Genomic DNA, 20,793 nt, shown 5'->3' with positions numbered 1-20,793 from the left:
TTCCACAGCCCTCCTGGAAAACGCCCAGGACTCACCACAAGGTTGCCAAGACCCTGTGCAGCATCTTCAGCTGGACCCAGGAGCCCACCCCACCTCCCTGCAAGGCTGAGACCCACCTGCCATTAGTCCCGCCCAGCAGTCCTTCTTTGGTAAAAGCTTTTGATGAATGTTGCCAGCATTATTTACCCAGAGCGGTCTGCTGGTTATCACAGAAACTGGGGGCCCTGTGGCCCCAGGAGGTGACCAGGTGTGAGGGCCATGGGCCAGGGTGCAAAGGACACTTGGGGCTCACCCTGCCCGTGCCAAAGCTGGGGAACACGGGCACCTCTTCTGCTTCACAGGGCTCTCCTACAGAAACAGCCCATGTCGCGCTCTGCTCAGCAAGCTGTTTCCTCCTGCACACACCCAGGACAGGGCTGGATGAGCAGGTGCCCACCTGCTGGCCTGTCCTCCTTGCCCTCAGGGTTGTCTGCAGCCTGGGAGGGGCACTGTGCTTCAGTCTGCTGCTTTGGCGTTTCCAGCAACACCTCCGTGATGACGTGTCTCAGGACACGCACACCCAGTCTGGGGACATGCTGTAGGTCAGCCTGCAATCGTCACACATCTGGACAGGAACGAAGGCTGGGGGCCAGTCCTGGTAAACCACCCTCACAAGGGCCAGAACAGTCGGCCTCTGTCTGTTGCTGGGACAGGGAGGAGCAGTGTCCTCATGCCAGGGCCTCTAAGGCCTTACCTGCACCCTGCCTGGTGCTCTGAAAGCAAGGTCACATAGGCGTCCACCCTGGAGTCAAGGTCATGTAGGCGCCCGCCCTGGAGTCCTCTTCTCCAGCCCCCAGGTGGCTGTCTTCCACTGTGGCCAGGGAATCCCCAGCTCTCTGGTGTACACTGGAGCTCAGGACTCCTGGTGGTCACAGCTGTCTCTGCAGGGGCAATCTGTTGTCACCCTGTCACCTTCCTTCTCCCCAGCATTCCAGACTGCCCCAGGAGGCAGTCCCAGGCCCCAGAGGCGGAAGGCAAGGGGCAGGGCACTCCCCAGATGACAGTCAGCAGCCCCATTTCAAAGATGGCAAAGGCAGCCAGCTTCCTCTGGTTCTGTGCCCAACACAGAAGCAGAAGGAAAGCAGCTGGCAGGTGGGGCAATTCCAGGACATGGCCTGGTCCAGCCCATGGTGTCAAGGCTTGGCGCACCCTCACCTGACACCCCGCCCCCACACAGAGCAGTCAATACCCAGAGACACGGGGAGCAGAGAATGGTGCACAAAAGCAGGCACGGAGCCATTTTATTGGAAACTGTTAAAGGCAAGGCACTCTGAACGCGGTGGTCTCCTTGAGCTTACGGTAGTGTGGCTGCCCCTAGCCTCGGTTCAGAGAAAAATTCAACCAAGACCAGCTTCAAGTCACCTGACATGAGAATCAAATACACTGTATTTAACAACTGGTCGCTTTGCTTTCAACTCAGCAACATACGTGAAACAAACTGTGATTTTACAGACACAATATCATGTTAATACAAAGTCCATGAAAGTCTATTAGAAAGTGTCTTTTATGAATAAACGAGTATTGACAACTGCTATAACATACTTAGGAATGTTTCAGAAAACTTTAGAAATTACTATCAAATGCCCAAGAAGTCAGAAAAATAAGACTAAAGCATTTGTGAAGGGCCATTTCCTTAGTGTGTGAGAATCCACAGTGCAGCTGCGAGGTGACCTGCCCATCACCAGTCCACAGCACCATTGGGGGTGAGGAGGAAGACACAGTTGGCTGCAGGGGCTGCCCACCAACATTCCCAGGGGGAATTCTCTTGAATCAAAGCAACCTGGCAACTGGGAGTACTGTCTAGTATCTTTTAGGAAAAGTGTCCAGCTGTCCGGTCATCAAGAACAGTCTGTTCACTACTCACGTGTCTTGATTTTAAAGAAATGCACACCCTGGGGCACCTGGAGCTTCCCTGAAGAGCTTACAGACACCACCTCAAAGAAGCCCTCCAGAAGTCTGAGCTGAAGCGCAGCTGGACAGGTGGCCTGCTAAGGCAGGCAAGCCTGTCTGCGGCAGTGTGTGGAGGGCCCTCTAGCAGGCCCAACACACGGGCTTCTTGCATACTGGGTCTCACAGGGGGCTGGCCTGTGCACAGAACTTCTCCCTTTTTGGGGCAGACTTGCCAGGATCCATGATCCCAAAAGGACCACCCCCCAGACAGACAGCCTGACAGGCAGGCAGAGGGCCAATGCTCATGAGAGCATTTCCAAGGACACGTGACTGCCCAGTTCCTGGTGGGGCTGGAGGGAAGGTGAGGTGGGCATCAGAGCACCCACTCCTCCCACCTGTGGGCATTCATGTTCCACAGGGAAAGATGCTCAAGTTCTATCAAAGATGCAAATCAAAAAATGTCATCCCAGAGGAGTCTGAACTCTTACATGAAAACATGAGGGGGGAAATCTCCTGGTGGGGCATCCAAAATTTATTAAAAAAAAAAAAAAAAAAGTAAGGTGATTTTAACTATTCTATTCTTTAATGCTATTCAGTATAGTTACAGTTAGGAAATAAATCCTTATCAGACTGTGTAAGGGACACTGTTTTCAACAGAAAGCTACCTGAGTTAACATGTACAAAGGTTCAAAGAAATGGGCACACAGATGCCACCCATGGATTTTTTGGGAAATGACAATGGACTGGTCAGTTCACCCATGACACAAGTGAAAGTGACCTTCCCCATCACTGTGTGAAGCCTGCTGGTCGAGAGAGGCCGTGGGACCTGGGCTGCTACAGCAGATCTGCCAGCACATCTGGACCGTCAGGCTGCTCACCTGGTAATCAGCTTGACAACTGAGACGGGCAGGCGACAGTGAAGGAAAAACAGCAAGAGCCCAACGAGATTAACGTCTTGAGCAACTAAATGCAGAAACAGGCGGGAGGGACAGAAGGCCACAGCCTGCACGGGCAAGAGCAGGATTGTCCTTTCAGGGCAGCAACCAGCGCCCTACTGGAGGCTGGCCCCGGGTGGAGCAGGCCCCCGCCTGTGCTGGGCAGCACGCGCCTGCAGGGCCCGGGACTGCCTGATCTGTCGAACGCGTGTTCCACTTGTCCTAAAACTTCGCATACGGGTTTTGTTCTTTAAACAAACCTGAAAGAAAATGATCTTGAATTAGAAGTCCACTCACTTGACTGGAAACAGACTGCGTTTCATGTGATTCACTGAGGCTGAGAAAACGATTCTCACAGGCCCACCCTGCCCCACCCTTCCTGAACTCAAACCACGGTGGACTTTGAAACTGAAAATCTACCAGAAACAATAATGGTGACACAGATCCTAAGGAGTAAAGACTGAATGGATGAAGCTCACAAAGAGAAAGTAAAACATTCAAGGCAAATGCTTCCTTCAGTACTGGCTGGCTAAAATCATACAGAAAAACCAAACCAAAACCCCTCACTTTGAATCTCCTTATAATTGCTGTTGAACTTTTAAAATCAAGGTTACAAAAGGCAGACAGACCAACTTGACTCAACAACATAACTGGGATAAAATGTGAATCTAAGCATAGGTCAATCCGTGGTACCTACCCAAGACCAGAAGTTTCCTCTTCCTGTTGCAGAAATCCTCTTTTTGAGGATTGAACCCTTTGCCTCACACATGCCAGGCAAGCGCTCCACCAGTGCACTAGAACCCCAACCCACACACACACTCTTGTATGACAAAATTATCTAGAGCCAGCGCAACAAGTCTTACCGCAGGTCTGCTGCGGGTGGGGAAGCAAGGGCAGGAAGCAAGGGTGCAGGAACGGGAGCAGTGTGCCTGGTCAGGACTGTTTGTGCAGAGGATGGAGCATCAGACCTCAGGGGAGGAGGCTACAGTCAGTTCTGGCCCACAGCCCAGATACGAATGCACACAGGAGCAGCCATGCCAAGGCCTTACTCAAAGAACAGCTCCTGGCTCTGATTCTAGTTTGGAGGGAAAACAAGAGGCAAACCATTCTGTGATGAGAAGTTAAATGCCTTCTAAAAACCACAAGAAGCGTGAGGACTCAATGCTGCCATTCTGCTAACTGACCAGGTTAACCCACGTGCCTTCTCCCACCAGAACTCCAGGGACTTGTTCCACGCGGCCAAGGCTATCCAAGGTGCAGGCCACTCAACAGGCTTTACTACAAGCAGGCAAAGGCACAAGGAGAGGGCAAGTAAACCACCACCATGGCAGAACAGGTGAGCAGCACCCACCCACCCAGAGCCACGCACTGGCCCTTGCCCACACAGAGGTCAGGCAAAGCCAAAGTCCAAGGATTTTAACACATGCGTGCGTGGCAGTGGCCAACACTGTACTGGGTGTGTCCATGTCAATGTCAAAAAGCTCCTCTGGACTCTTCAAAGAAAGTTGCATCCAGTTAACAGCTGACACCTGGCATGGACGCCCGATGTCCTGCTCCATGGGGAGCTGCACCAGGAAGCTGGTAATCTCCCACACTTGAGGCCGGGGAATGTGCAGGGCAAGGCAAGGGCAAGACACAGGCTGGCCCTGGGGAAGGAGTGGTAGTGGCAGGCTAGGCAGCAGAGAGCAGGCCAGGGGCAGCAGCTCAGGGCAGTGTCCCGAAGCCAGCGTGGCAGCCTGCGGAGCAGAAAAGGGCAGGAGCTTCACCTGGCCAGGAAGGAAGAGGAGGCCCGCAGGCTCAGAGGAGCACAGGAAGCCTCTGGCCTGAGGTTACACGCCAAGCCAGCAGGGTGGATCCTGGCCACAACCCAGTCTTGGCTTCTTGTGCACAGTGTGATTGGGCAGAGACCTCTTGGTCAGTGGACAGAGCTAATCACTGTGCACAGCACCAACACCAGCAGCAATGGGGCCCCTGTGGCCCTAGCAGAGGAACTAAACCTGCACACGTTTAAAATCCTAACAGCCCACACCTGGAAGCACCACACTGTCTCCTGGTGCAATCAGCTCTGTGCTCCCCAGAGCACAGAAGCGAAGGAGTGACGGTACTGCTCCTATGGCTGAGATCCAAAAGTACCTCCGGAACGTGGCAGGACTCCAGCTGTACTCACTGGGCAAGATCCTGAAGTGCTGCTCATGGGATTTCACCCTAGCACAGTCCTCCAGGATAGCACAGGGACTCAGCTGGGGAAAGACAAGGCCAGTGGCCTGGGTCCAGGACAGCAAGGAAATGCTAGTATGTCCACCACCATGCAGCCACAAAATTCAGCACAGACAACTCTTAAATTTGGTGGGCTTCAAAAATCAGCTTGGAAGTAAATGAGCACAGAGGACAGCAGAGGCTAACGTTCATAGTTGACGTGTAATTTGGAGTATGATTTAAGGTGCTGGATTTCTGAACTCTTCCAACAGAATGAAGTTTATGTTGGACATACATATTCACTCTGGCCCCTTTGAAGTCACCCTGAAACCTCTCCAAACAAGGCCCAACAAGACCAAGCATCCAGGAGGCATAGTAAGAGGCACTGACAAGCCTCAGCTCAGGCCAGTCTCAGAGCAAGGAGGACCGTCTGCTGCACTCAGCCCACAACAAGGAGATACAGGCCAGGGTGAAAGGCTACGAGGAGTGAACCAGAAACCAGCCTAACTGTGGTACAGGCACACACACTTGAAGAAAAATGGGAGGACACACCAGCTACTGATGGCCTTTCTGGAAGTTAGCACACTTCATGAACAAACAAGTACACAAGAAAAAGAAGTCTGGCTGAGATTGAACCCTGCCGGGGTCCCCCTCTGAAGACACTCCTGTGATCGTGTGTCAAGTGCTGAGCCTGCAGTAACACTGGCTGCTGTCCTCAGTGCAGGATGAGCCCACAGAGAGCAGCTGCTGTCCAGGCCCAGCAGCCCAGTGCTGTCTGGGCTAACCCAGGGCAGTGGCCAGGCACCCATTCTAGGCCATCTGAAAGGAGGCGTGATTGAGCCTTACCATATTTTTTTCTGATTTCGTCATGTCTCGACTTCATCTCGGCTCTCCTAAAAAGCATAAGAAAACACCAGGTAGCATTAAACCACAATGCACAACACCATCTCAAAAACGCACACTTTCATCTCCTCCAGCAGAGGCTCCCAGCCGGGGGAGCTGTGCTGTCAGACCACACCCACTGGGGCAGCCTGTGGCACAGCACTCCCACAGGGCACTCCCCAAGGCTGCTCAGCAGACCATTCTCCTCTTCAGTAAGTCAACTCGAAAGCCCAAAACTATGATCTTTTACAAGTTCCTTTCGTATAGAAAATGCACTAATCAGTAAGTACCCCGCCAGGTTCTGCAGGTGGATAGGAAAATGCAATTGTTGGCACGCAGCTACTGCACCCAAGGGTGGAAACTTCAGCAGGACACCAGCTGCCAGGGCTGGAGCCCCCACACAGGCCAGCAGAGTGCCATGATGCAGTGTCAGGGAGACCCCATCCGTGCCCCGAGCCTCAGCTTGCTCAGCTAAGTGGATGGGGCTGGGGATAGAGGACTCGAAAGCCCCAGACACAGTTGCAGGTTTAAGAGCAGTCACTACATCACAGGTGCACACATCAAGCCAGACTGTACCACCCACTCTCTGCCACCAAGAGAAAACAGACCAAAGCCTGTGCCAAGGCGGGAGCCATCCCATGAGGCTCCTGCCAGTTTCTCACGCTTTAGCCACAGCCTAGGACATGCTGTGTACTGTGAGCACATTCTTCCTTTTTTAAAAACAGAAAATGTGTGACTCATTAATGTTTTCTGTGGCTCTCCAGATCTGAGCTCCGTGAAGCAAACTCCTCTGCTGAGACCTCACCTCTCCTCCTGCCGAACCCTCCTTTCTTCCTGCTCTCTCATGGCCCGCTCATCACCTTTATCTGGCTTCTGACTTCTCTTCCGCCGGCAGCAGCAGCAGCAGCAGACAGTGATGCCCAGGAGGACGGTGCCCCCCAAGACCGACATGGCAATGATCAACGCCTCAAAGTTCACTGGAAATCCAAATGCCCAGAGTTAGGACCGTTTCAGATGTGGAACCCACCACTGAAGGCCCTTCTGGCCATGCTGGGCAGGTCCTGGAACACAGGCCCAGGTGTCTGCCTCAGTCAGGCTGCTGGCTCTGTGGGCTCACAGCACCAGGTCCTCCTGAGACACCTATCTGTGGCTTACAATCTCCAGGTAAACCACAATGACTCAAAAGGACACAACAGCTTCTTTTACTTGAGATCGGGAAGACATTCCCAGACTAAGGAGGATCAACAAACCCAGCAAGAAATAAAGAACACCAGGCTGTCTATTCATCCTCTCCTAGCACATCCTGAACTCCTCATATAGTGAAACTTGTAAAAAAGAGAGTAGGTGCCCTGATGCAGCTTTGTTTATTATTTAAATCAAAGTCAAGAAGATTACAACCATTTCCCAGAAAAACAAACTTCTTTCGGGGTACAGTGACCACCAGACCCAAAAGGAAGGAGCCTGGAGAAGTAGCCTAGGCCACAGCCCATGTGGGGCCATCTTCAAATCTGAGTACTATTGATACCCTGGGATTGGACATGGCCGCCTAATCAGTTTCAGCGATGTGACTTAATAGCTCAAGTCAACCCAAAACTAGCTTTACAGTTTTCTTCAATTTTTCTTAAGGGTCTTTAATCTAAAAGCAGTCAAGATTTTTCTACTCAATTCAAACCAGAGCCAATTAAAGAACATGCTACACAGCTTTTACAAATGTGTTCTGGTCCCCCAGTTGGAAGAGTTTACTGAAGACAGCTTAAGAACAAACTCACTGCCATGGCCTCAGTTCTGTCCACTGAAGTTAAGAAGTGCACCGCAGAGAGCTGGTCCTCTCTAAGCTGCCTATCCTGGCAGGTCTGGAAGGTGGCGGTTCTGGTGAGTGAGTTGTTTTTAATAATAAGCAAAGCAGCTGTGGCTAGGCCTTGACCCCTAGTGGCACCAGGAGACGCTGAGGGGCCCACCAAGCTGCCTACCACTGTGCTCCTGCCAAGAGGACCCCAGGCAAACACCCCCTCCTCATGCATGGGACAGGCACAGTATGGGCTTGTTGCTGGCAGCAGGCTGCAGGTCCCTCTCAGCCCTCAGAAGTCACCAAATAAGCCAACCGAAGCTCATCTGGAAATCAAGGCACCCTCCCTCTTGCCACTACAAGGCCATCTCCCTCAGAGCCTGTGTGAATACACATGGCTAATAAACTGCTGTTGGTATCACCTGTCAGGGCTGGGTGTCATGGTTCCGTCATCTCTGTAACCTGGGGTCAGAATTTTACTTCACAAGAGAGCTACCAAGAACAGCCGCCACGGAGAAGGCGCTTGAAGCTGACCGTCATCGGATCTCACCACAGTGAGACAGTCACACACTCGACCCAATGGACCAAAATCAAGATGTCTGCTGTCCGAAGGAAGCCCTGGCAGGGATGTGGAGCAACTTGAAGTCTCACTCAGCTTCCAGGGTACAATGGGCGGCCACTCTCAAATTGTGTACAGTGGTCTACTGAGGTGGAACAGACAAGACAAAGCAACTCAGCATACGACTCCTCGGTGAAGGCCAGGGTCAGTGCAGTGGCCGCCCTAGGTCCTAAGGGAACAAGCCTTCTGGGAGAGCTGGGAACCTGTATGCATGCACAGACACCCAGTGAACACGTGCATATATGCATGCGTGCACAAGCAACATGGACCACAGCTGCCGCCTAGTGAGAGGGACCTCAGGATGCATGTGCCTGGGTCATGATGAAAGGGCTGAGGCTGTGGCTCAGTGGTGGTGTGAATGCCCAGCACGCGTGAGGCAGGGCGTTGATCCCCAGCCACAAAAATACACAAATAAGTAAAATAAAGATGTCGTGTCCATCACAACTGGGAAAAAAAAAAAAAAAAAGGAATCATGCATGGAAAGCAGCTTAGTGACAGGCTCGGACGCCAGGACTGCCCAGCCCAAGGGTTGTCTCTGGGTGGTCAGAAAGGAAGCCTCCAGGAAGCAGACAGCAGCCAGCCCTTCTGACACATGGATGGCAGAGAGCTCAGGCAGGCGGGCAGGCACAAGGGCAACCGTGCTCTCAACACACCCACGGACACCTGCAATCACAGCCCTGCCTCACACATGTCTAGACTGCCTGGGCCTCCGAGCCAGAGACAAGCAGTTCCAGGTGGGAGCTGATGGGATTGTGAGGCAGATGTTCTCAGAAAAGAGATGGCTAAGTAAGTTACAGAGGGATCTAAGGTGCAAACATGAAAGGAACCATCTAGTGCGCTAAGAAAATATCAGCTCCTTCACGGGGCTGAAGGCCTGTGTGACCCCAAAACCTGAAGCCACAGAAGAACACATAAGAAATTCAACTACAGAGAAATGAGCACCAGGTAGCAAGACACACCACAAACTTAAGGCAAACTAGAAAACAATTTGAATCCTACAAGGGCTAATTTGAGCTAGGCACACCTCTGTTGATGCCAACTACTCGAGAGAGCAAAGCAGGAGACTCTCAAGTTCAAGGCCAATCCATGTAATGCAGTGAGACACCACCTCAAAAACAACAACGAAAAACCCACCTGTGAAATCAACTACACAAACACACACACACACACAAGAAAAACACACAAGGGTCAGGTCATGTCCAGGCCAGTCAGGGAGTCCTGAGCTGGAATGCAGAGCTCCTGTGGGCTTCACAGGGAGGACGTGAGTACCCCATACCCCATCCGCAATGCAGAGAAGTCAAAAGAAAAGGCTTCCAACTTGCCCAACCCAGCACACCCCCATTGAGAGTCCAGCACTGAGGTGGACGACACCGAAGGAGTCCTGCATACTGGTGTCAGGTCAAGCAGACCCTCCCGACCACCTGATCTGATACCAGATGATCACTGGCTCCCTAACTTCTTTCTCACCAGGAGTGTCACAGAACTACAGCAGCATGTTTCCCAGCAAATCATGCTACCTGAGCATGTGACACAATTTTCAAAATAGCACCAATTTTGCAAGAAGTAAATGACAACAACTTACCCCAGCAAACGCCCCAGCGTGCAGAGCTCAGCTTGCAGAGAGAGCCAGGGGGCAGTATTTTTCTGACTGGGTAGTCCAAGCATGCGTTATTAGCGTTGCACCACAGACACTGGAAGAGACCAACCAGAGAACACAATGTGAAACCCAGAGTCCTCCACAGGGGCAGCAGCTCCTCTCCCAGATGACAGCAATGGCCATGATCCCCAATTCATGCTCCTTACCCTTGCTGTTCTTCGGTCAATGCCCCACACAGTGTCCAGGGGTCCTGTCGACCCCTGTACCTCAGACAGCTTCCACGACTCACCTGGACACAACCACACAGGCTGGCTGTTCTCCAAGGAGCATTCCTCCCAACCCACTCTCTGCCCTCTGGTGCCACTCACCTGCCACACTCAGGTGCCTGCTGCCACACTTCCACAGGACAGGCATCTGCGCATGCCCTGAAATGCCCAAGGCCTGGTATGCAGTCTGGCCCACAGCAGGTATTCGTAAAGGGCCTGCTGAATGGACCAGTGACCACAATGACCGCGGAGAGGTCCCAGCACACCCTACTTTCCCTCCTCACAGTGGTAAGGAGTCGCCACAGCTTGGGAGACAGGGGAGCCAGGCTCAAAGGCATCTGCCGGGGTCAGGGCCTTGGGGATCCTCACCGGCGCCTCCGAGCCCCTCAGGCTTGGGGAGGCGCTGCAGTGAGGCGGCATCCTCACACGAGCAGTGGTCAAGAGCACAGCAGAGTAGGGCCCACCAGATGCCAGAGGTGCACAGCAGTCTGGGTGTGCTCCCAGAGCTGGGTGCTGGGGCAGCAAGGGGGCAGCTAAGCACCCTGGCGGGCACCCGTAGCAGCTAACACACAGGACGGGCTGAAGCACTGCAGTCCCAGCAGCCTGAGTTTGCCAGCCCACACTAGGGCGAGCCTGCTACTACAAATCTTAATGATAAGAGTACTATGGAATTTTCTTCCCTATTTTTTAAAGTATCTTTTAAGTTGTTGATGGACCTTTATTTTATTTACATGAAGTGCCAAGAATCAAACCCAGTGCCTCATACATGCCAAGCAAGCACTTTACCACTGAGTTACCACCCCAGCCCCAGAATGTTTAATACAACTAATAAAATCCTGATATTTTGGTCTTAGGCTAGGATGAACATCTATTCCAAAAATATTAAAATGCACCCTGGGCTCCCTTCCCCAGGGTGACTGCACAGTATTGCTTTAATGTCTTGCCTTTACAGAGTTCACAGCACAACGTGGTGACAGCATTCACCTTCCACCCCAGAGGTCAACCGTTTTTGGCTAGTTCTCCATTTTCAAATGGTTCCAGTTGAAAATGTCTAGTATTCCATGTTCACCGTAAGGCTGGGGCTCTTCTGTGGTTGTCATTCTGGTGATCTTTTAACTGAAGAAGCTAGCATGTGGGGAACAACCGAGGCGGCACCTGGGAAGTTGCAGGAGCCACAACCTCGCCTCTGACCTACTCAGGCCCCTCCAAGACAGGCCCAAGGGTCTGGGGCTAGCCCCTCTGCACCTGCCCTTTCTGCTCTGCTCTGAGCTTGCACGGTCAGGACTCGAGCTTTCCAGGACTGGCCTCACCCACTGTGACCTGGCTGGGTTACTCCACGGACTGTCATTACCACATCCACCCAGAGCAGGGCAGCATAAACTGTCTTTAGACCGCAAGGCCACGTATGATAAAAAGTTATTTTTATGGCCGAAATGACTTCCAATAGGAAACCCAGAGACTGAAAAGAATCGCCATGAAATAACGATGTCAAGACAGGCTACGGGGCAGCTTCTCCCAATGTTCAGTCCCACTAAGTGACAAGACCCATTTCAAACCTGCACCCCTGCCAGGTGGGGAGAGAGTTGTTTTATAAAAACATGCGGGCTGGGGAGATAGCTCAGTTGGTAGAGTGCTTGTCTTGCATGCACAAGGCCCTCGGTTCAATCCCCAGCACCACAAAAAAAAAAAAAAAAAAAAATGCTTTATGCTGGACCATCCATCACTCATTTCCTGCTGCCTCTCCTTGTTAGGGGAAGAAACACAGGCTCTGCAGTCCTGAAAAACCTATAAAAACCTGGAGGTGGGGGCAGAGGTGCCACCCTGGACCTTAGGCTGCTTTTTGTCCCAACTGCTGCCCCCTGCTGCTAGCCCTCTCTCAAGCTACTACACAGCTCTGGACTACATGGGGTCAATCGAGAGCCCTTGCCAGAGCTGCTGAGGTGGTGAGGAGCAGGGGCTGTGGCAGAAAAGCCAAAGGCCCTGAACACGCAGACGGTCGTGCATCTTCTCGAGGTCTACGTTGGGGTCCTGTTTCCTCACAGCTGGCTCCTACTTCTCCCAGATGGACAGCTGAGCACACATTTCCATTAAGCCTAGAATGACCCATCCGAGGGGGCCCAGTGAGTCTCTGACTCGCCTCATAAAGCAGAGGATCAGACATTCTTGTTCCAGAATGGTACCCTCTTGCTCAAGGGCACACAGGTATTTAAAAGAACTGGGGACAAAACCCAAATAGGCTGGATGTCTTTCCAGCAGACAGGTTGGCCCTGAGTCTTCCACTGGCCTGGCAGGTACCTCTCCCTGAGTGCCCTCCCCACTCCTGCGAGGAGCGGGGTTCCCCACAGGGAAGAGAGCATGGTGCAGTCGCAGGATGGTGGTTGGAGGCTCTCTCGATGGGCTCATGTGAGGGGAGACCCCACAGCACTGAGCAGAAGTGGGCAACAGGGCCTTGGGCCTGCTGTGGACTCGGTGTCCCCCACTCTGCCAACTGTGGAGTCCCAGCCCCTCCGTGAGATGGAGTTACAGCCCCCAACAGGTTCCTAGGTATCATGGTCCTAGAAGGAAGGCCTGGCCAGACAAGTAGCCACAGAGCAGATGCTCAGCCCAGGGACCCTGTCTGAGCACTGGCCACCGAGCAGCAGCACACCTGAGGCTTCCGACCAGCTCCAGGGAGGCCCTACCTGCTCAGTTCTCCTTGCCAACCACCTGCAGGAGGAGTGCAACCACAGAACTGCCTGCGTGGTGAGAAGGTAAGCAGGCGTGACGTGCCTGGGAGAGACTGGGATGGTATTCAGTAACCTTCACGAAGACCGTGCCACAATCTCTGCACACACGTGCCGCCCTGTACTAGAGGAAGCGGGTCTGCTTCTGTTCGCATCCTGATCTGCACTACTTACAGAGACATTCTTCAGGCACTCTTCACAGGATCGGTTTGTGTTCTGAGAACAACCTGTGGGGAAAAGACAGGCATCGTGAGGGTCAGCATGAAAGGCGAGCCCACAGACTGGGTGGACCTCTGAATGGAGTTCCCAAGACCCTCCCAGCACCAGCCTGCTTCAGGTACACAAGACAAACATCGACTGACTTCTGTTGCCAGAGGGGACCCGGAAGAGCCAAGGCAAGGGATCTGCTGGGAAGGAAGATTCCAACACAGGAGCTGTACTTTACGGCTGGCCTCTGGAGGTGGTGAGCCTCGTGGCTACACACCACCACCAACACGCTGAGACCTACTGCTCAGCAGCGTCTCCAGGGACCCAGAGAGGCACAGCAATGCCAGCAAGCCTGCCTGGAACAACCAGGTTTGCACTCTTACTGTTAGGGTTCGGATCCCCCGCACCCAAAGGCTGGTGTGTTAAAGGCTTGGTCCCTGACCCAGCCCCAGCCAGAGGCTGGACATTCGGGAAACGATAAGATCATGAGCTCCGACTCGTCAGTGGATCGATCCATGTGATGGACTAGCTATCTGAATGGACTCCTGGGGAAGGGGACTAGGAGTTGGGCCTAGCTGAAGGGAGTGGGCCATGGGGCTGTACTGCCCTGGCCCTTCTCTCTGCATGCTGGCTGCCATGAGCTGACGGCTCTTCTCCCCACACCCTTCTGCACGATGTTCTGCTATACTTCAGGCCAACACCATGGAGCCAGCCCACTGTTATCATCACGGTGTCCAGCTGGGGTCCAGGTCCCAGGTGTCCCAAACCAAGGATCAAGCAAGACAAACACAAGTAATGGGCCAAGTGCAGGTTTACTGCAGGTGAAGGAGGAAGCAGCACTCCATAAGATAGAGCAGAGTGGGCGGAGCGGGGGGTAGTGAGAGAGAGTGAGAGAAAGAGAGAGAGAGTGAGAGAGAGAGGGGCTCAAGGCCCGAGGTCCAGAAATCAGGGTCTTCTATGCTGATCTGTGGGGCCCTTTTTCCCTATATGGACCTGACTAAAGGCCTCAGCCCACTTGCCCCCACTGGTTGCCTTATGATACCTGATTAGAATACTGTCCAATTTTCCCCATTGGTGACTTTAGAAAACCTAACAGGATACTGCCCAGTTGACCCCCACTGGTCATTTTAAAATACCAAACCTGTGGCAGGCAGTAAGTACTCAGAGGCAGGAGCTGTCATGGTAATGGGATCTTTCTTATACCCTGCAGAAGCCATCTCCGTGTCCCTGAACTCCTACCTAACACCAGCACAGTCTAAAACCTTTGAAACGGAGCAAAACCAAATCTTGCCTCATGCTGTTCATCTCAGGGATGTGCACAGCAACACACAGCTGACCAACACACTTACCTACAAATCTCATGTAGAGACGCATGGCCTATCAGCCTGTTCCAGTCACGAGGAACACCTGGGACTCTGCCCACTATTCACAGCACGGCTGCTGCCGGAAAAGGTCAAACTCCAAGTGCTGAGAGCTTCAGAACGCGAGTCGGTCAGAAGTGAAGACCAGGGTATGAACAAGAATTCCCCACAAGTTGCTGGTCAACTGCCAACTGCTTCTCCCCACCATCCCTTACCACACACAGTGAAAAGAGCTCCTATGTCGCTGCTTGCCAGTGAGATGCCAATTAAAACCACAAGGAGGTGCCCCTGCACACCACAGAATGGCTAACGCTAGAGATTGCTCTGCAAGTGGACGAGGACAAAGAGCAATGAAGCTTGGCCAATGCAGCTATTTTCAAAATTGGCCTGGAAGTGCTCAAAATAGAAACAGGTAGTCCTCTATGACTTGCCTGTCCCACTCAGGCACTGTATCCAAGAGAACCTGGAACACACCACAGAAGACCCGTGCAGAAACACTCACTGACCCACCACATGTCAACAATGCCACACCGGAAAGAGCCCAGACTAGGAGGATGGACAGGCAGGCCAGAACATCCACAGTGGAACACTGTCTAGTCACAAAAGACACATAAAACACAGACAATGGACAAGCACTCATGGACTGAGAAGGCTCAGGCCAACGAGCATGTTCTCTGCAGCCCCCACACGTGGAAATCATCAGCCCTCAGCCAAGGGAAGGACTGCCTGGGGTGGCATGAGGGGAGCAGAGCACTCTGGACTGGCGGCTGCATCTGGCAGGGTCGGGGTTACGGGGGAACTCATCCAAAGGCACATTCAACTCTCCTGCATTTCACTGAAGGAGAATGTATCTCAAAAGAAAAACAAGACAACCCTCTGGGTCTAGGTAATGACAGGCACAACAGTACAGGAGATGTCTGCCACTGACTCAAGTGCATCCATGGAAGGCTACGGAAGGACGCCTGGACAGGTGCACCGGCAAAACGTGGAGGCAGAACCTAAGTGGCAGGATGTGAATGGGGACACTACCTGTCCCCTGTAGGGCAGACTTGAACTAAAACAGCGTCCAACAGAGTCCTAGTTAACAGTCCAGTTTCTCCACATTTTACTTCTCTAAATAAAACCTACTTCACCACAGTGATTGCTATTTAATAGTACTACTCAGTCTCCAGCTATGTGCTATTGGTTTATGTGGTCATTTTTTGTAAACTTTTTTTTTTTTTTGTGGTGCTGGGGATTGAACCGAGGGCCTTGTGCTTCTGAAGCAAGTACTCTACCAACTGAGCTATCTCCCCAGCCTGTAAACCACTTTAAATACTTGGAAGAGTAGGTTTTATTCAGACCCAGGGAGGTAAAGAAAACTGACCACTGAAATACCTCAATTTCTTAAAGCACCACGGATAGGCAGGGATACGTTTTCAAAAACCACCTGTGTCCTTGTGCTGGGAGATGGGGAAACACAGCTATGGAGCAAAAGAAGGCTGAGCTCCAGGATGCAGGGCGACCAGCTGCACCATGAACTTCAGACAATCTGACTGGCCTTTTGAAAACAAAGACAGTTGGAGAGCTATTCCTGATCAATTACTGGACTCAAAACAATGCAGTTTGACATACTGGTTTCAGGAGTGGGAAACACGCCAATATTGGGGTAACTGGTAAAATCTGTATCTGGACCGTATGTTAAACTGAGTATGCAAATGTAACAATATCAATGTTCCAAATATCAATGCCAAATGTCCAGACTGTGGTAACTACATCCACTTGTGCAGAAGAAAGTTCTTGTTCTTGGGAGAAATTACTCCTGTAGCACTCAAGGGTAAAGGGCCACCTCAGCAACTTACTCTCATAGGCTGGTCAAAATAACAAGTAATAAAATTATAATTTGTCAATCTGCAACAAACATTTTTTAAAGAAATAAAATATAAGTGTTTTAAATAGATTTTTTAGTTGTAGGTGGACATAATACCTTTATCTTTATGTGGTGCTGAGGATGGAACCCAGTGCCTCATAGGTGCTAGGCAAGTGCTCTACCACTGAGCCACAACCCCAGCCCCCAAATATAAGCATTTTAATGTTAAAATACTAACAAGGAGACAGAGAGGGATGACAAAGCAAACCCAGCACTCGGATCCTTCGGCTTTCCTGAGCTGGGAAGTTTCTTCACTTCCCCAGAGAATCGCAGGGCCTGCCCACCATGCCCACTCTCCACTCTGTTTCAACAGTCATCTGCAAGCAAGGATGCCTTCCTTCTGTCAGTCAGAGTGGCCCTGGGGATGGTGATGATGATATAGGGCCCTCCATTACAGGATCTTCATTCTGACGTTCCTTTGCAAACTGAAAGAACCGAGCTCCAAGATACACTGGATCACTGGCCAGTCTGAGTCAACAGGTGGATGGAGAGGAAGAGGAAGATCTGCCCGAACCCCCTCATGCTCTTCCCACCTCCTCCTCTGCAACACGAACAGGGACGTCTCCAACATCAGGCAGTCCTCATTAAGACAGACTGCAAGATGGGAAAGGTCACTCCATCCCCGAGGCCAGCGCACCACACCATCTCGCACAGCTAGGAAGGAAATGTGGTGACCATTTGTCACTGCTCATGAGAAAGGCAGTGTACATTCCTCAGAAGCCACAGACGACCTTACTCATCACAGGATACAGAAAACCATGTGCTGGAGACGAGAAGACATGCCCGTGGATTTCAAGTGTAATACTGGATGTGAATGTCTGACTCTGAGGTCCTAGGCTCTGAGGCTTCACTTAGAGTCTACCGATTAATTTTAAAGAACTTTCAGACTCATTCACTTTGGAAATTAAATAAACACCAAAAAAAAAAAAAGAGTTCTGTCACAATATGCTAAATCGTTACAATTCAATTTTTGGTGCTTCCCTAGTTTCAGATGTGTCAACTAACTCATTACAGACAAAGGACACACTAGCATGCGTGAACAGATACTTCTCAAAACCAAGGAAACGAGAAAATATCATCTATCACACAGCACCTGTCACACGGCAGGCCTCAAGCTGCCATCTGCTCTGCCCACACAGCTTTGTGCCCACTCTGCATGATGACACTGTTAATTTCAGGTGAGGAAAGAGGACAGCCACCACTTCTGTAGGAAGGAGGTGAGCTGTGGTCATGTCAAAACCACACGCGCAAGCCACGGAACCTTCTGCATTCACCTACACAGCCATGTTTCTCAGACTGGGTGAGGGTGGGGTATACAGAGTCACCTCCAAACCTGGTCCCACTGTAAGGACACCCACCAGCTACTGTTCCTTATCAATTCCTGTTGAGTGGTAAAGCTGAAGTCCTTTCAGGGACTGTCTTCCCCAAAGTTCTTGGATTCAGTCTGACACCATACACAAGTAACATGGGATCCAAAACTCTATCAAGAAAAATCTTAAATTAAAAAAAAAAAACAAAACTATCAAGGTCTCTTTAATTTCATGAATATTGCTCTAAAGATCTTCAATACATTATAGTTACTATTGTCACCCCTCCACCAAAGGACACAGAAAAGTATTAAAAAGACATTAAAAAGTGTGGGTGTTGGATTGGCGTGATGCACTGTGTCACGTGGTACCCTTGTAAAGGCTGTTTTAAACGCTAGCAGACATGTTCCTGTAGAATAAGTAGTAACAATCTCATCCCAAGCAAAGTTCTGTAGAAATGGGGCAGTGGGGACATTGATGCATGGCTGAAGTCACTAACACCAAGCACACCTGGAAGTAACGTTCCTCTCCAGGGACAAGGTGAACGTAGACCCTGAGGGTCCCTAGGAGAAGAACAACTACACAGGCATAACACTAATGTCCCTTTCAAGACGTTCCCAATAAGAATAAACAGTCTGTTCACCCAGGAGGGTGGCCACCACCTGGAGAAGGAAGAGATCTTGGTTGACACCCTGGAGCTGCACTTCCGGATGAATTCCCAAGCTGCCCTGGAGAAGTCCAGGGCAGGAAAAATAGAGCAGCCACTCCCAGCTCCTCAGGCTGCTTTCCTCACACACCCACTCCAGCAGCAAAGCACACACAGCCCTGTCCTGTGCAGTCAGACTCTCTGGATGCCCACTGTTGGTGAGGAGCACAGGTGGTGCATCTGTGCTCAGAACTCAACCAAGACCCCGACCCTGAGCATTGCCAGCTGGTGCCTTCTGCAACACATTCCAAGACAACTGCATGGCTGAAGTCACTAACACCAAGCACACCTGGAAGTGCATCAGAAACAAACACTCCGGCAATGGACAACACTCAAAAAGGTCACAGAGAGAAAAGGTGCTTGAGTCAGAGAATTTCGATAGGATCTAGTCTAACATGAGCTGAGAAAAATACTAACCCCGAACAGGGCCAGGTCAACCCTAACTGCAAAGGTCAGGAAACAGGTGAAGGGGCTACTGGCTCTGTTAACCTACACAAAAGTGAGCACCATTTCCGAAACAGGTCCAACCAGACCCCGCACAGCTCAAAGCCTGGAGCAAGCCTGCCAGGCCCTGAGGCCAAGCTCTGCTCTGCCCTCCAGGAAGCCACCCTCTAGAAAGGCTGCTGCGTTCCGCAAGCGTGTGGGCTTCGGGACACGCACTTTCCTCCACCAGAACCCCCATACCCCTCGCCCTGCCTGTTTCTTGGCCAGTCTTCGGAGGGACTGGGCTCCTCCGTCAGGAACTCTGCTGTGCTCACCACTGGGGTCCCGCGGCTGGCACGGCTGGGACGCCGAACGCAGGACGCCCACCGCAAGTCTACAGGACGACGCACCCGCACCACCTGCTCCCCAGCCGATGCCACGGCACCGGCGCCCCTCCTCCGCGCCCTCAGGGACGAAGGAACTGCCAGTCCGCCGCGGTCCCCGAACCGGGGGACGTGTGAGCCGCGGCGGCCGGACCAGGGGCCGCTGGGGCCTGGCCACGCAGAGCGGCGCCCCGCCCGGGACCCCCGCGAGCCCCCGCCGCCCGACCCGGGCCTCACCGGCTCCGGGCGGTTCCTGCGCGGCGCCCGCTGTGATGAGCAGCAGGAGCAGCGCGCCGCCGGCGAGGGGCAGCCCGCAGCGCGGCGTCGGCCCGCGAGCCCCTCCTGGCACCATGGTCGGTCGGCCGGTCAGCGGTCTCGACACCAACTACTCCGACGCCAGCCCCGCGGCCTCTGCCCGGAAGAGCCGCGGCGCCGGAAGTGGGAGGGAGGGAGGGGCGGGGCCGGGGAGTGCGCAGCCGTGGGCTCCGGCCCGCCTCCGGGCGCGCCTGCGGCTCAGTGCGCCTGCGCAGCGAGGCCCTCCGCCCGGACTAAGGCGCCTCGGCTCAGTGCGCCTGCGCAGCGAGGCCCTCCGCCCGGACTAAGGCGCCTCGGCTCAGTGCGCCTGCGCAGCGAGGCCCTCCGCCCGGACTAAAGCGCCTCGGCTCAGTGCGCCTGCGCAGCGAGGCCCTCTGCGTAACTGTGGCGGCGAGCCCGGAGCTGGAGGGCGCGGAGGCCTGGTCCCCGAAGCGCGCTGGGCTGTGGACGATGATCTCAAGCGCTGCCACCTCCTTGAGAGGCCCGGAGCAGCGGTGACGGCCCGCGCCTGCCCTTACCTTAGGAACGTCACATTACTGGACGTTCCTTACCTTGTTACATTATCACTTTAACGTCGTTCCCCGCACGTCGAGGACTTGAAAGGCGACCTCAGCACGGCTGGGGCTGTCGTCTCGCCCCTACAGGCTTGTCCGCAGCGCAGCAGGGCCTTGGGAGCTGTCGGCCAGGCGCGGGACCCTCTGCCGTCTGGGCGGTCCCCGGGGGCTGTAGGTGCCCGGATGGCCGCCTATGGCCATGCTCTGGGTCACCCCGCGCCTCTCCAACCCAGAAGGAGGCTTCTTGGTGAGAAGAAGCAAAGGACAAGTGGCTAATTATCAAAGAAAAGGAAGTGGGTTGCTAAGAGCTGACCTCGGGATGGATGGCCCTTGTCCGCCTGGGAACAGGAGGGTCGCACTTTCCAGCACAAGCCATTACCCCCAGGGCTACCCTTTCCTGCCCTTGGGCATGTAGGCCGGAAAGAAAGAGGATAGGGAGTCTGTAGAAAAGCAAGACACCCCCACTACTGCGGGTCCTGGCTCCTCTCTGGAAAAGTCTCTCAAATAAAACTTGGTTTCTATGCTTGGCTTGGTGTTTCTCAGGTGTTTAATCTTCGAAACTGAGGGAACGAGGACCTCATCCTGATTTCCAAGACCAGTATCAAAGGCACAGCTGAAGGTGGGCTGTGTGTCCCCCCCTGCTGTCAGAGATGCAACTTGGTGACCTCCCTTCTGTCCCTGGGAGGGCTCCAAAA

General features: G+C 52.9%; 1 protein-coding gene across 1 annotated transcript; it reads right to left on the bottom strand.

The window, feature by feature from the left end:
• Window positions 1-1,243: 1,243 nt before the first annotated feature.
• On the bottom strand, window positions 1,244-19,656 carry PTTG1IP (PTTG1 interacting protein). The gene is made up of 6 exons (XM_079100789.1): window positions 19,467-19,656; window positions 13,108-13,160; window positions 9,930-10,038; window positions 6,748-6,919; window positions 5,907-5,953; window positions 1,244-3,124 (listed from the first exon to the last, which is right to left on the bottom strand). The coding sequence occupies exons 1-6, from the start codon at window positions 19,579-19,581 to the stop codon at window positions 3,087-3,089; spliced, it is 534 nt and encodes a 177-aa protein (XP_078956915.1). The 5' UTR covers window positions 19,582-19,656; the 3' UTR covers window positions 1,244-3,086.
• Window positions 19,657-20,793: the final 1,137 nt, after the last annotated feature.

Source organism: Sciurus vulgaris, assembly GCF_902686455.1.
Source record: "Sciurus vulgaris genome assembly, chromosome: 10".
Lineage (NCBI taxonomy): Eukaryota > Metazoa > Chordata > Mammalia > Rodentia > Sciuridae > Sciurus > Sciurus vulgaris.
The sequence above is the reverse complement of the archived record's forward strand: the minus strand, read 5'-3'. Positions and strand labels throughout refer to the sequence as shown.

Coding starts and splice junctions, on each gene's coding strand:
- PTTG1IP (XM_079100789.1), bottom strand. CDS start 19,581: ATGGTGCCAGGAGGGGCTCGCGGGCCGACGCCGCGCTGCGGGCTGCCC. Junction 6,920..9,929: donor ACGCTGGGGCGTTTGCTGGG/GTAAGTTGTTGT, acceptor TTGGATTTCCAG/TGAACTTTGAGGCGTTGATC. Junction 3,125..5,906: donor CGAAATCAGAAAAAAATATG/GTAAGGCTCAAT, acceptor ATTTTCTTTCAG/GTTTGTTTAAAGAACAAAAC.